Source organism: Arvicanthis niloticus, chromosome 12, assembly GCF_011762505.2.
Source record: "Arvicanthis niloticus isolate mArvNil1 chromosome 12, mArvNil1.pat.X, whole genome shotgun sequence".
Classification (NCBI taxonomy): domain Eukaryota; kingdom Metazoa; phylum Chordata; class Mammalia; order Rodentia; family Muridae; genus Arvicanthis; species Arvicanthis niloticus.
This window is the reverse complement of record NC_047669.1, coordinates 50,175,237-50,192,165: the sequence shown is the minus strand read 5'-3', so window position 1 is coordinate 50,192,165 and position 16,929 is coordinate 50,175,237. Positions and strand designations below refer to the sequence as shown.

The 16,929-nt window shown below is 34.9% G+C and overlaps 1 protein-coding gene across 3 annotated transcripts in view; it reads left to right on the top strand.

The window, feature by feature from the left end:
• Cadm2 (cell adhesion molecule 2) overlaps nt 1–16,929 on the top strand; it is a 912,354-nt gene that overhangs the window by 817,791 nt on the left and 77,634 nt on the right. For all 3 annotated transcript variants that reach the window (XM_034515865.2, XM_034515864.2, XM_034515863.2), the window contains one exon: nt 2,872–3,050. In XM_034515865.2, the coding sequence (XP_034371756.1) occupies nt 2,872–3,050 (179 nt within the window). The remainder of the gene's footprint in view (nt 1–2,871; nt 3,051–16,929) is intronic.

Here is a 16,929-nt window from a genome sequence, read left to right as displayed (position 1 = left end):
TCAACACACTGTGAATCAACATTGCCATGACTCCCTTCCTGGATTGGATTTATTTGCTGGGATGCCTCAGAGAAGTACTGTACTTTTCTCTTTGTTACAAAGGTTATTGAAAAGAATACAGATGACTAACTAAATGAGGAGATGCAGAGGTGTACAGAAAAAAGACAAATTTGGGTTCCTCAAATCTGGGGGAGAAGCACTTTTCTGTTTGTTTACTTACACACACACACACACACACACACATCCTTTATGTGTGTCCTTTACAAATCATACATATTTATGATATAATACATTATGCTAATGCCCCTCTCTTACTTATCTCCCTCCCATCTCTACTAAATCTCTCTCATCATACCCATCCCCTTTCCAGATTCATAACTTTCATTTTGTTTTTATGACACATTGAGTTTCACTTGGGTTGTGTGTGTGAGACTGATTTGGAATTAACCATGGCATCCTGGTAATGTCATCAGTCAGATTTCAATAAAGGCAATGATTGCATTCTGCAAGAAACTAAAAAAATAGAAAATAGTTCAGCAGTGAGGTGTAAGATACTGCAGAGCACCTCTTCCATCCTTTCCTGACTGATAGTGGGTCCAGTCCTGTGTAGACCCAGTGCAGGTGCCTACAGCTGCTTATGTGTGTGTCATCGTGATGGCTATGCCTTGGCCAGACGATGCTGTTTTGTCGTGCTTCTTCCCATTTTCAATCTCTTACATTTTTTTTCTGCTCAATCTCTTGTAATGTTGACTGAGTACTCATTCACCACTTATTCTGGATATTTTATGAAGTCTCTGTATCCATTTTTATATGGATAGAATCCATTTTTATATGGATTTTTATATGGAAAGAAGCTTCTGATTAAGGCTGAGAATAACATTTCTCTTTCCATATAAATGTAAATATTTCAAAGACAAATTGATGGTGATTCAATTTAGCTAAGTAACAATATTCAGTTACCTTCTAAAGCAGTGGTTCTCAAACTGTGGGTTGTGACCTCCTTTAGCGGTTACATATCAAATATCCTGCATATCAAATATTTACATTATGATTCATAACAGTATCAAAGTGGCAGTTATGAAGTAGCAACAAAATAATTTTATGGTTGGGGGTTATCACAACATGAGAAGGAGTTTGCATTAAAGAGTCTCAGTATTAGGAAGTGTGACAACCACTGTTCTCCACCCTATGATCCCCCTCTACCACATGTGGTTATGATCAGATTTATACTATGTCATGCTACAAGGCATTCCTTCCTATGGAACAGGCTTCAAAATCAGTTAAAGAGCTTTTTTTTATTTTCACAGCAGTTGTACCAAAACTCCACATATGGACATATCTTGCCTGGCAGATTTGTTCCATAGTTTAAAGGATTCACAGCTGGGTAAGACAGCAGATGCCCTTTCTGTACCAGCAGCCTGCGTAGCACCTTCTGAGACTCTGAAATTTTGGTGTGAGGAATGAAGCTTCCAGCTCATTTCCAGCTAGATATCTCTATAGCATGCAATCACGGTGTGTAGGCAGCTTTAGCAAATATTTTTAGCGTCTAATTCTGGTGAACAACCAAGTGGATGAACACCAACTACCCTCATGTTTTTGGGGAGGCCTCTGGAAGTTACCTGGCCAAAAACTCAGGGGTATCCTGTTCCTGCCAGTAGGGTTTTTGTTTCCTAACTCATGGCTTCTGTGAGTAGTTTTTGCACTAATGAATTTTTCACTAGACACCTGGTCTTAGAGTTTTCTTGGAGGCTACATAGAATAGTTCTGACTGATCACATTATTGAGCACTGGTTACTGACTCAACTTTAACCTCTGTACTCTCATAAAAGATGAGAAGTTAAGAAAAGAAGTCTCTGTTCTATATCTAAGTAGCTGCCTTCTGAGAATTCTCAGGAAAACATGAAGAGTATCTCATTATATAGCGTCTCATAGGTGGACCTCCTTGAAACAAATGACTTTTGTATTACACAAGTATTTGTAATAGAATTAGGAATATTACCTGAAACTGGTGTCAAGTCCTAACTACTTTAGCAGTACCCTTAAGTAAAAACTCTCCAAGAACACCATGTCAGCAACTTGGGCAGAAAGAAATATGTGTATTTCATATTTATCAATCCTGGTAAAATTGAAAGAGTACCTGTTATTTCATTTACGGAGGATATCAGAGATTTCAGTGAGGAAGAACTGCCATACCATATCTGACTGCATTTTGTAAAGATTAAAATGATCGGTGTGTGTGTGTGTGTGTGTGTGTGTGTGTGTGTGTGTGTGTTTCCCACAGAGGTATGTAGAGGAAACATTTCAAGTTTCGCTCTCTTTCTACCAGGCATGGAATTTATATTCAGGACTATGTAGCAAAAGCTCTACTTGCTAAGCCATCTCCCTGTTCCACTAAGTCCACTTTTTTGAAAGAACATATCTAGGCAAAGTTTTTAGGAGAATGAAAAAAGTGGCAGAGATAAAAGGAAGAAGATAGCTTCAATAAGCATCATGCCATGGTGGTGGAACCATGCTGTCAGAGTATTATTTCAGATAAACCTGAGGAAGAAACTAGATCACTGTGAGATGCCAGTCTTTAACAGCAGCATCTGGACAACAAACTGATATAAGCAGACTCCTAGAAGTGACAACTGCAGCGATTCAACTAATTTGTTCCTTAGCACATATCGTATTAATTAAGTAGAACAGAATTAAAGTATATTTATCTTGCCTCCAATTCTGAGGTAATGTTTGATGGTTTATTGATACCCTGTCAAAGCCAACACACAGTTAGGCATGAGGACGATGTCTGTATGGATTGTTTGATTTTGTTCACAGAACATTTAACAGTTCTTATTATTTTCTCTCTACATGCATGCCTGTATCTAATAGGCCAGAACCTGTTTTGTGGACGAAGGATGGTGCAGAATTACCAGATCCTGATCGAATGGTTGTGAGCGGTAGGGAACTCAACATTCTCTTCCTGAACAAAACAGACAATGGCACTTATCGATGCGAAGCCACTAACACCATTGGCCAAAGCAGCGCAGAATATGTCCTCATTGTACATGGTAAGTTCTTTTGGAAAACATTTCATGTGAATGGAAGAAAATGGTGGTGAGCAATTGTTCAAATCTATCAAAGATTTCAAACCTCCCAAAATTGGTTAAAACATAGTAAGTTAAATAGGTCTTACTTTTCTTTCAGAAGATCTTCAGATGAGCACAGGTATCTTTAAGATATACGTTTAATGTGTTTTGAGTTTGGCTATTAAGAAGAAATGAAAGCATTTGTAGAAAAATAAAATTATTTTGTGTAAAGCCTAGTTATAAGTAATTAAATTTTATATTTGGTAGTGACTTGTAAATTAAATTAGTTGATTTTTAAATTTACTATAAGTGATTTTATGTTATAACTCAGAGCACTGGAAAACATTTCTCTTGAACCAACTGCATTTTACTATCATTAAATGTGCTTTTTAAATACTGAATTGTGCCACACAAAAGATAATAATGCCATTGAAGTTTGGTAGGACAAAGTTTGCAGGACTAATGATTAGTTTCTTACGAGTGATTATTTGAAATTATTTTCTCTTCACTGTGCTTAATTTAAAATTGGTTTGAATGCCAAAGGTACGGAAAATGATTATGAGAAAAGAAAATGACTGTTTTACTCAATGTCCAAACACCCTGGCTTCTTCATAAGGTAGCTTTAATCTATGATGAGCTGGAAAAGACTTCCTCTTGTAACATACATAAATACTGTAATAAGTGCTGTTAGCTTGCATTTATTAAAAGCCTCTGGCAGTTCCTCATAGATGCTAGAGTGCATCATGGATCTCTAGGAGAAGAATTAGCAGCAAGGTTTCCCACATATATTGCACCAAGACAATTTTTTCTGAGCATATTATTTTATCTTTTGAACAATTATAAAAAGTGAACTGCAAGTGAATATAACAAAGTGCCGTGATAAGTTCAATGGACTTTAAAAATCATGGAAAGAATGTGTTTGCTGTTTTTCATCCAGGTCAATGTATATATGGTGCTAGAAACATGGATGAGTCACCTAGCTCTCAAAAAAAAAAAAAGTGAGCAAAATAGTTTAACTCTTTGAAAAGATTTAATTTTCTGAAGAAAAAAACTTGTTTTGTTATATTTCCAAGTATTCTTTTGTTATCACACTATAAGGGATGAAGAAACTAATATAATAACTTATAGTTCACTCATTTTCAAAACTGCTGTTAATAAAATCTCACTTCTTTACATTGCTATACTAAAACAATGAAGACACATAGTAATTAGGACTTTCACAAATAAACACACTGGAAATTATAGATTCTAATTTTGCATTTCTAATACATCATGAAGAGTTTAAAAAAATGTCAACCTTGTAAAAGAGCCCTACTCTTATTGTAATAATTAGGCTGGAATTAAGTGTGATGAATTTATGTAATTTATGAAATGCCACCTTCATTATAATAACTAGTGCTTAAGTCACAAAAATTCCTCAGAATCAAAGAGCAGGATTCAAGAATACATATCTATATACAACATGTGTACAGTCTAGTATACCTGATTTATCTTAAGTTTTATAAGTGCTACCCTCAAATAAATGAGACTCCTGCCTGCATGTTGTATAGAATGACTGGCTGTGCTGACAGAAATGGACCTTAAAACCATGGAGAAGTGGGTGAAGAAATAATATACCCAAATAAAAATATGTCACTTGTTCCTTTAAAGCAATTCAAGTCAGGAAAAATTCATGCTATCTTGGTGTTTTCAAGCTGGCAACAGCACAGTTTTGCCAAGAGCCAAGCTACCTTTAGGTTGTTGGCAGTTGACATATTTCTAATAAATACTTCTCTAAGCACTTTTCAAGAAGTCATTTTTGGCTTTTACTCTTGAACTCCAATTCATCGAAAGCACCCCATAGATTAATGCTATTCATGCTGCTAGATAAATACTGTGAAGCTCAACAGCAGTTTACCTAGTATTATTGACACACATAATGAGAGGCTCAGTGAAACAGTGAAACCATATTGCACTGTGTTTTAAGGGGGTTCCAATTGGGTTCATTACAAACTAAAGGGTACTTTTCCCTTTTGCACACTGGGTATAATGTTTCATTAGTCGCTGGTCGTATACATGTAAAAGCCACACTCTTCTGTTAATGGTTTGGCTGTTTCAAAACCCTACTAAATGACAAAATTTGAATGGCATTTTGGTCTAAAATGAGTGCTGCATGCAATCACTTGCAATAACGTTACCCGTTCATATTTTACACCAAGGTTGATTTTTACATCAGCTGTGATGAATTAACCTAGCTCTCGTACAAAAGGTAGTTTTATGATGCAGGACGCATGCCTGAACCTAACACAGTTTCCTGCATCTATTGATTCCTAAACTGATGGAGGTTGGAATATGTTCCTGTAAAAAGTCATCAACAACACAGATGCTAGGCTTTGGTTAGATATCATTCCATGACTGCCAGTGGTAGAGTGTTGAAGTTTTACGATATTTAATTGTTATAAACCCTGAAGTTTTGGGTTATGTGCACTGAAGGTTTTCTTCATTTCCTTTAACCCATTACATTCTGAAATTTTCAAATTTAAGAATGCAGATGGCAGTTTTAGTTACTTACTTAAAACTTACCTTTAATGAGAATCCTGAAAGAACAAGACAACTTTAAGTTCCTGGTAAAAGAACCATAGGAAAATTCTTACAATATCCCACATTATAAATGCTAATATTTAGAGCATTACAAGTTCAATAAATTGTCTTGTTTCTCTAAGAAATCATCAACTTGTACAAAGTAACATAAATTATTTTTCCAGGCAGTGTGGTCCCAGATCAACATTTAACTACTGAAGGCATCATAGCAGATATTTGTGGCTACAGAGAATTATCAATGACCTTAGTCTAATTCATTTGGTCTACAATGATTGATAGTAGTTAAATTGTTTCATATTTATTTCTCATCAATTGATTAAAACTTCACTTTTCAGGGGAATAGGGATTGAGATGGCTCAAATATTGAAGGTACTTACTGCCAAGCCTGAATATTTGAGTTTGTTACTTGAAACCTCACAGGGTAGAAGGAAAAAACCTATGCCCAGTAGTTGATTTGCCATCTCGTCTACATCTGGGCCTAGTACATGTCTGTATCTCAATAAGCAAATAAAAATAACAGAATTTTTGAAGCATATATTCTTTGAAAAATAACAATTATATGAGATGTGAAGGTTTGGAGACATAATATGCATGGAGAATGAGAAATAAATACAAACATCCCAAATCTTACTTCCTTCTCATATTTTTTTAGTGATTTTTAGTTCATAAACTCACTTTAGAAAGCTTTCTAACACCTTCATCAAATATACAAACACACATATGGTAAACATTGAATAGTACATCAAATGCATAAAATGTGTGAGAGAGAGAGAGAGAGAAAGAAAGAGAGAGAGAGAGAGAGCAGAAAAAGTGAATTTACTAAATAATCATATAGGAATGTCTTTGCTCCAGATCTATTTAAAACGTGGTATACAGAATATAATTTCAGCAAACATTTTGAAGAATAAAAACTTCTAGCACCAGTGCCCTTCCTCAGAGTCATGAGGAAATACTGCAAGGTAGGCAGATCAAATAGCCAGCTGGTTTTTTTTTTCTTTTACCAGTAGTGGAATTTGAACAAGTGCACATATTAGGCAAACGGTTTGGGCAGCAATGTTGAAGCTGCTGTGGAGAAATGGCAATTTCTTGTATGGTAACGGAGACACAATATTACAGAAAGTCCCCATGAAAATTTTCTTCCTTATTCAAATTTACCTTTTGTTTCATCAAAACAATATTTACATGTAGGTTAAGTTCCTTTACCATTGACCAACTTATCCTACTGTGTCCTCATTTTCTTCTACAATGCATAGTTTAAAGATTTAATCATTCCTTTACGTTAACTCATACTGTTAACTACTTTTGAATGAAATTACACACAATATACTTGTTCATGTTTTAACTTTATGCATTCATATATTCTTTTCTAGGAATTTTAATTTTTACAAGCATGTAAAACAAGCAAAATTACCTACAGCCATTATTTTGGTACCACAGATTAAATACAATTGCAACTTGCTTCTATTTTTCTTCTCTCCATCAAGGGAGAATGAAGGAGCTGTGGATTTATCAGCTCTAAAATACCACTGTGCACTTTTAGTTTATTTGTATTTGTAGGTGTTTATTGAGATAAGTAATGATAAAGATAACATTACCATGGTTTGCAAGACAATTACTTCAGTAATGACACATTTAAATAGCACACATACGTGTAACATGTGATCTTGTCACATTTTATTCTTTGTTGAAAATGGCCACTATGAAAAGTATATTTTACTAAATTAACAGTAAGAGTTTATTTCTTTTTAAAATGTCTATGTGCTTTAGTCTAATGAAGGGTTTCAAGCTATTAATTGTGCCTTTCCAGTTTTAAGAATCAGTTGCAACTGTTATTTCCCTAATATTTATTTTTAATAATAAATGTCAAAAATGTTCCAAGACAAATTACTGTACATATAGAAATTATAGAACGTTACAACAAAGGAAACTTCTAAGCTTTGTGGCTCAATATTCCTCTTCAAACTCTAGGGAAATTATCTACTCTCCACCTGGATGCTGGGCACCCAAAGCAAAAGATTTGCTCACTATGGTAAAAAAGCAAATTGAGGCAGGGAAAATAAACTTTTTTTCCCCTAAGAAACATTTCTAGTGAATCACTGCTTTCGAATAGTTCCCTAGTGTACAGAAAATAATCAGAAACTTTAAGTTTATTATTACTTGATGATAACTTTAGCAAAATAATACAGGTATAGTTGAGTGATGTAATTGATTTTCAAACAGATTAATCTTAATAATTTTATATCTTAAAATTCCTATTAAATTCTTGTCATAGATCTGAGCAAACACTATTATCATATGCTCATACCTACTATGGGTGGAAAAGTTTTACATTTCATAACAAGAATAGCTGTGACTAGAAAGTAAGTGAGTACTCAGCACAATAAAATGAAACGTGTACTTCTGGCCATCATAGTAACTAGGCTGAAAGTTTATAGTCTCTTTTGACATATGGTTACAATTACTAAAAAGAAAATATTTAGAGGCATTGGAAGATTATATATTTATTTATTACTTGCCCTTGTATTCCTGGGTAAGAGAATTCTTATAGATTAGGAAAAGGAAGACTGGGTCATGAACAGATGTATAGCACAGCAAACATTAACAAATGATTCAACAAAAATCTGCTCTGTCATATAGAGACAGACCTAGCCAGCTGGTAAATTAATTATGTGTGCTAATAATGAGTCTTTTTCCTGAAAAAAAAAAAAAACTTTCTTTGGAAACATAAATGGAAAACACAAGGCATAAAATAAAAAGGATAGAGCAGATATCTCTATGCAACAACAAACACTAATAATGGAAAACCCCAGAGCTGCAGCTCTCAGCAATGCTGTCTGAGATCTTTCTACACAGTCTCTGGTTGGATGATTCTTTTAACACATCACTTCTAGACATGTAAAAGTAGAGCAATCCCTGGTGTCTGTAGAAAATGCATGCCTCTGGCTGTTGGAATATGCTGCCAAACTCTGCACGGACAAGTGGAGATGAAGGCACTGTGTTTGTTTTATAACTCATTTAAAAGTGTGTGCATGTGTATGCGTGTGTGTGTGTGTGTGTGTGTGTGTGTGTGTGTGTGTGTGTGTGTGTGCTGCTGTGTGAGTTTTGGATAGAACACTGAATTCCCTTGAACTGAATTCCATCATTTTTAAGACGAAAATGCAGTGTGTAAATTGACTTTTTTTTCAGCTGTCATGGTACAAAATCCATGCATATATTTTCCACTAATATAAATGTTCCTCCAGATCTAGATGGATGAGGGGCCAAATATCAAAGGACAAAAACCTTTATTCAGAATCTGTCATTCAAAATTTTCAACATCAATAATATATTTGCTTCATGAAATCAATGCCACTAAAGTCTTCTTAGTTGGCTTACATGCAAAACTAGTTAAGTTACAATTTTTCTAATGTATACAGACTTCTTTTTACCAAAATTCATGGTCCTTAGTTGGCTCATTTGTTTGATAATTCAACCCTTATGTCATGGCCCTTGAAGTAGAATTTTGGCTCTGGTTCTCAGAAACTATAGATTTTTACATAAAATAAACTTATAGCCTCTTGCCTTATAGATGACACAAATGCTATATTATATACTATTTTAGAATCCAAAATAACCATTGCCTCATTTCTACTCTTCTACCACCATCATCCTATGAAAACTACCTACAAGGGAGATTCCCAGACTGTCCTTACCTTTTTATTGACCTCTCAGGATGGGGCATCAAAACATTTTATTGGGCAGCCTAAAATCATGTGTGTGAAAGAAGGAATTCACTAACATTACTTCTGTTGAAGAAACTCGGAGTTCAGCTTAGTTGGAGATTTTTAACTGTTTTTGGAAAACTCAGCTACTCTGAAATTTAAAACTAGTTGTCAAATAAATAACATACTACTTGTAGTGTGGTGACTAAATGGGTACCCTTTCCAGACCAATTTCTGTACAATATGTTTGTGTGTATGTGAGAGAGAGAAATGGTCACTTTACCAATGCAAAACACTTCTAATTATGAAGTATAAGACTGTCAGAATCTAGCCCAGCATACAGAAGGCTTGGGTTAATGCTTAGAATTATAGATAGATAGATAGATAGATAGATAGATAGATAGATAGATAATACAAGGTAGACAAATATGATAGATGGTAGATAGATAGATGGATGATAGATTGATGATACAAGATAAACAAATAGATGATAGATGATAGATAGATGATAGAAGATAGAAACAGATACATAGACTTATAAATAAATAATAAACAGATAGATAAATAAAGAAATAATTATAAAAGTAAATGGGTGTGATGTCAAATACCTGTGACCCAAGTATCCAGGAAGTAGAGGCAGTGCATCAGAAGTTCATGATCATCTTCAGCTACTTGCAAATTCCAGGCCAGCATGAGCCACATAATTTCTTGTCTCAGAGAGAGAAAAACAAACAGACAAAAACTAAAACAAACAAAACAACAACAGCAACCCCCAAACAAAACATCAACAAAAACCCCAAACCAAAACTATAGATTTCTAATCAATGAAAGAAGCATCTCCAGAGAAGTCATTGTCAGAAATCCATTACTGTGTTGGCAAGTGATAGGAGGGCATGGAAAACATCATTGAAACCAGTAAATAAAGAGAGGTTCAAACCTCAGGCTTGTTAGAGTGAAACGTGGGTGTCTTAGTAAGAACAGTGCTTTCTCTATCCTAAAAGTACAAATTGATGTTAGCGTTTTATAACATTAACACTTTTCAAGTACCCAAAACATTTTTTGAAGTTTACAGATTGATATTATTTGTAGTATAATGTACCACATGAATTTACTTCATTGTACTTCAAAAGCAGACTAATATCTTTAGGAATATTGCCTCTTAAAATTACATGCAAAAATGTTAACTGCATAGCCGGCAGAACACCTTTCTTTTAGTCAGTTTGGCTTATCAAAATCAAGAATTGGGTTAAAAAAATTATTTACATTACCTGACCAAACGCTCCAATTTTAATACAATGAATACATAAGACTAAAGTAAATAACGTGCAAAATACCTCTTGATTACTTCATCATAGAGCACACATAGAAAAAGCAGTTGCTGCTTTCTCGATATTTTTCAAACATCTGCCTTGTATCTGTTACTTCATTTACTTTTTTTTAAAAAATGGCAGTTACTGGGCCTCTGATCCAATCACATGACCTACTTTGGGTAAAATACTTCCAGACAAGGACTGAATGTGGATCTAAATAATGCAGGACCATCCAAGCTGAAGGCATTTTAGATGGGATTTTTGTTTTTGTTTTTGTTTTTTTTCCTCGAGACAGGGTTTCTCTGTGTAGCCCTGGCTGTCCTGGAACTCACTCTGTAGACCAGGCTGGCCTCGAACTCAGAAATCTGCCTGCCTCTGCCTCTCAAGTGCTAGGATTAAAGGTGTGCACCACCACTGCCCATCTTAGGTTCTTTCTTAAGTTTAACTTTACTTGTGTCAGTTTGGAAAATAATGTGTTTTAAAAAGGGAAAATACATATTTCCATCCTTCAATAAGACATTGATTTTATTCATAAACTTTCCTTGTAATTATACAGAACTTTTGGCGACCACCTACAGGTTAAAATTGCAGCACTGTCCGATTTTGAGAGGTGCGATTTTTTTTTTTTTAGTTATTATTATCCTTGTATAAGGATTTCACTTAGCATCAGAAGCCAGTGGAAGAAACCAGGAAGATGTTAAGAGAATTTGGAGAATTCTTTTTATGGAACAGACAGGTTTACAACAACTCTGTTGTGGAAGAGGGTCACATTGCTGTGTTGTGGTCCTATTAGCCTGATGTCTGCCAACTTAGTGAGAGGTGTGGACTTGTCATCCCTTTATACTATGACTTAAATAGGCTGCTACATGTGGCTGAGTATAACAGAGGCAGATAAATACCCTTCTTTACAAAAACTAAAACCAGTAAACGAGCCTCATCCTAGTTCTCCTGATGGCTGCAGAATGAGCAATAGAATACTGAGGATTTCATATTATTTTGTAAGTCTGAGAGATATGAACTCGTTATAATGTAATAATAACCCTAACCCTTACCTTAATTCTGTTATCTTCAAAATCCTACCCCTTTGTGTGCACATCTAGCAATAGCTCTTAAAGTGAACGGATTGCCCCTCAAGAATGGGATCTTTGGTACCCTCAAGTTGAATGGGTGTAGATGTGCAGACCTCAGACTAAATGACAGCAGCTTTTCTCCCTATTTGGGCCATAGTCTTTGGAGAAAAACAAGCAGCCTTGGCTTCTGGGACTCTTTAGACTTACTTTTTTTTTTTTTCCAAAAATTTATCCTGAATACCATTTATAGAAAGAAAAATTGCCAGAGAACCAAAACAAGTTGACAAGTTAGAAATTACGCACTGCATTTATAGACAGCACAATATACCTTTAACATGAAAAACTTATTAGGAAAAAAAAAAGTGTTGCACCGCGCTGCAGGTTAGTGTGTGCTGGACCTGATGGAAGTGACTTCATCCCGACAGGGCTATATAGGATCTGCTGTGCTCTAACCAGCCCCCTTAACAAGATCAGATTCCGGAGTTTTCTAATTCCTTCATTAACATTGGAAGGAAGGGATGCTTTCCCACCATTTTTTTTTTTTTTTTTTTTTTTTTTGGCGTTTATGATTTAGGAGTCTAACAATTTTAAAATGCTGACACCAGCATTCAGAAGTGAAGTTTCTTCAGAACGTTCTGCTTTACTGTTATAGACTAGACTTTCAGATTTGTCGACTTTTAGAAGGAACTTCTACAATATTTTCTGCAAGCGGTGCAACTTTTGTACATATTGTATTTATATATCAGTTACAATTTATGCTCTTGGAAGCGATATATTGCTTACATACCAACATTTTATTAGCAACCTTAAAGCATGTAACTAAGAAGAAACTCCAAAAATACACCATTAAGTAACTTATCTGTTGTATCAAAATTTTTATTCCATGAAAAAAACAAATACAGTGAACAGTAAGTGCCAGGTGAATATATTCCTCAGACTTGCAATTAGGTTGATTGTATTGTTCTGGGGAGCAGAGGTGATGGAAGGGATGGGGAGGACTATATTTGTGAATAAAGAAGACATGATTTTATGTAAGGCTAAGGTGGTGGCTTGTGGTGTGAATTGGAAAACAAAATGGATGGTAATATATAGTAAATAGCTACAGAGTTCCTGAAAAGCGTTTGCGGATACAGAGAAGGAAACACGAACTAGTTTCAGAATGGGAGGATGCTTCTCATACACGATCGATCGTAGAAAGGGACTTGACAGAAAGAGACGCTGTGAAGCCGACTGAGACTGCAAGAAGAAGAAAGCAAGGAGAGTACAAATAGTCAGATCTGGAGCTTGAGGAAAGCACCTGAGGCAGGAGCATATGTCCTTTTGTGTGTCCAACTCAGCTCTTTATGATCTAAAACTGGCATAATGGGAAATGAAGTAAAGACACGGAGCATGTTGGCTCTGAAGCCCTCCAGTTCTTGATGGAGGGCATCTACACTCTGGCGGCCTCAGAACAATGGAGGCATGGTGTGGAATTCTGAGCTGTGTTTGAAGCTAAGAAGGAGTGGTAATAGACTGATGTATTTATTATAAAACAAGCTTCACAGTGCTCTTCCACACAGAAGTTCTTTAGTTCAAAATTTTTATTCCTGAGTTGACGTGGTTATTCATGTGAGTAGGCTGTAATAGAATATTACGAATGAGAGTATATTTATTTGGAAGTCAGAGTTAGCCTCACAAGTCACACTTGAAACTTACTTCAAAAGTGTCTGCTTGCCCCCTCCTCACTCTCTTAATCTCTTACTCTCTTACCCTCTTAATCTCTTACCCTCTTGCCTCTCTGTCTCCTCCCCCGCTTCCTCTCTCTCCACGTGGTCATGGCTGGCCTTTACTTCTCTCCTCCTCCTCCTCCTCCTCCTCCTCCTCCTCCTCCTCCTCCTCCTCCTCCTCCTCCTCCTCCTCCTCCTCCTCCTCCTTCTCTCTCTCTCTCTCTCTCTCTCTCTCTCTCTCTCTCTCTCTCTCTCTCTCTCTCTGCCTCTACTAAAGGCTCTAACACTGAGTTACACCCTCAGTCTGAGAACGTTTCTTTCTTTCTTTCTTTCTTTCTTTCTTTCTTTCTTTCTTTCTTTCTTTCTTTCTTTCTTTCTTTAATGTATATGAGTACAATTATAGCTGTCTTCAGACACACCAGAAGATGGTTGTGAGCCACCATGTGGTTGCTGGGAATTGAACTCAGGACGTCTGGAAGAGCAGTTGATACTCTTAACCACTGAGACATCTCTCCAGACCCTATGTTTTATATCTTAATGCTTTATTCATTTATTTTTTGGTATGATGGTTTTAAAAATATATCTGATTCTAGAAACATCAAAATATGGGTTGCAGGCATGGTGGCACTTGAGAGGCAGATACAGAATGGACTTCATAATGACATTCAGGCTAGCCAGGGCTACACAGTAAAAACTTGTCTTAAAAATAAAAGGCAGGTAATTAGTAGTTTTATATTTAATATTTCTGTGAGAAAATGTAAACTCATTTTTGTGATCATTATCTAAAAAACCAAAATTAATACTTTAAGCAGCCATTACCAAAGTATTTGTTTTATTAAATATTGCTGCTCATTTATAGAAGCAAGACATTTCAATAGCAAAATTGAATTTTATAAAAAGGGGAAAAGAATATTTAGAGTTAGGAACACTTCTCAGAGTCATTTGATAATGTCTAACTTTCTGGATCCTAATCAAACCACTCATACTCATAGATCTTGAGTCTTAGTACAGCAACCTCTAATACCACATGTGTCCCTTAACAAGTCATCTTTAAGTCATATAGTTCACACACACACATATACATACATACATATGCATATGAATACACACACATATATATAAACAAACTGGAATAATAGGTCACTTATAAATTAGTAAATATTGGTTTCTGATACTGTTGTTTTTTTTATCATCTTTCATAATTGAAGGTATAAAAAAATACATTGTGGCTCTAAGAAGTACCCTTCAAAAAAATAACATTTTTTTTCCTGTATTAAGATGTAGAGGGTGTTTTTGAAAGAAGTGATTTATTCTTTTAATTCTATTATAATTAACCCATTCTGTTATATATGGGCATTTTCTGGTTCTCTTTAGTCATATTTTTATACTAAGCAGTAGCTGAGTGTTCTTCCTTCTAAGGTGAATTATTAAGTGGTATAAGACCAGAATCAAATTAGATCAAATAGAAAGTTTAAGTATGTGACAAAAGTTTCACGCAATTTTTGTGATCTTTCTGACATTTCTAACTAATTCCACCTAATCTCAGATCGTTTAATTTTACCTGTTTCTAATTATCTTGCAGAACTGAGTATTTTAGGTTATTCCAATTTTTACTATTCTACAACAGAGATGAAATAATTTAAATCAGAATTATTGATGACTAAAAGACCATGGAAAGAATCATGGAACCTAAACATATTTTAAAAGCTACATAGTGCATTGGCCATGGAGCATATTATAAGATTTGTGCATGATAAACCCATGTCATTGTTGTTGGGAAAGATTTCTTCTTGGCACATCTTTTGGGCACAATGTCATCAATCACACATAATTCTTGAACCAAGGACAGAAGAGCATGATGGGAGATACTTGGGAACCAGCCACGTGCCAGAGACTGGCTTACTTTCTCATGTATCTGCATATATCTCAAGATTTCTATGAGTTTTAAATTGTATTAGTAAGCACTGAAATTACTAACACATTAAATAGTAGATAATGCTAAAACATTCTATACTTACTGTATTGGATGCTTGTAATAGATTAGATTGGTCTATTCTTGAATGCTTAGGAAACATAAGAATCTATAGGCTCTCAAATAATCCAGGAGTTCTATTATTGCTGGGGTGAGAAGAATGAAAATTAAATCCAAATAACATTTTATTTGGATGAACCAAACTAAACAAATTAATATAAGCCAATTATGTTGGGACAAATTTTATGGTAAAATAATAAAGGTAATTTGAAAAGGTTGCTTTTTTATCCTAGATTGATGGTTAGGAGAATGTTATTCTGTTATTATTTGATAGAAAAACAAATCTTATAGTCTGTGATAAATTTAGTAATATCAGACTCCATAAATGACTTTCAAAGATAATGTATATTTTGTTCTTAAATATTGTAGTACTAAATGTTCATTTTACAATTTTTTTAAAAAAAATTTGAGACAATTTTAACAAAAATAGATTATTTTATATTTTAGGTAGACATAAAAAGTTTGCTAATTTTTTGTATTCAATATGTCTGCATTTACTCCTATTCTGTGTGAAATCTTTTAAAATACTTACTAAGGAGTAAGAACATAGGATTTTTAAAAAGTAGCAAGTAAGAAGTCTATGAGCATAAACACACAATTTTTATTCATTCACAACATTCTTTCTAAAGCCAGTGTCACTTTATGATCATGATAAATTACTCTCCAGGCAATACCCATTTTCCCTAGTGATTAATGTAACACCATTGAGTTTTCAGGGGTTGTTTTCTTAATTTGACTGGCCAGGAAGCATTTTCCCTGTTGAAAAACAGATGTAAACATCAATACTCAAGATAAGAGAGTGATCTCACGCTGGTTTTGATGTCTCCAGTGTGGAGAATTCAGCGGGTACAGTCAGCAGATGGAGTAGAGCTATTTATCAGGGTAAAATGCTAGAAAAATGTTTGGTGTAACTCTGAAGACTTTTACTGAAAGAATGACAAGCAACCTGTCAACAGCCAAACCATCCATCAAGAATTGTGCATGTTTAAGGGTTGCATGACAAACACATAAAATCAAACCCCAGTACAGTAATTACAGGTAATTGGGGAAGTGTTTCTAATTCCCTTGCTGTGTAAATTATATGCCTATCTGCTGGGAACAAACTTTTTCTTTAAAGATTATCTGGTTTTTCATAACCTGACAAGGGAGACATTACTTGAGGTCTCTTTTCTAATCTGAATACCTAGACTAGTTTTAGTGAAATCTAGGAAGATTTGGTCATTCAAAACTACTAAACTGCTCTTTCTGCTTACTGTTTTTTTTTTCCCCTCTGGATTTGAATCGAATTTTAATTTATGGCAACTTGACTAATTATGGATTGGAGACTGAATGGTATTTTCCCAATCCTTATTCAGTAACTTCTCTTTGGTGTCCTCTATTTAAATAAGTCATAAACCTGTCTGAACATCACATCACCTGTTCCATGCTAGTTGACTCGATGCTTGTTAAAGACTCCTAGGTT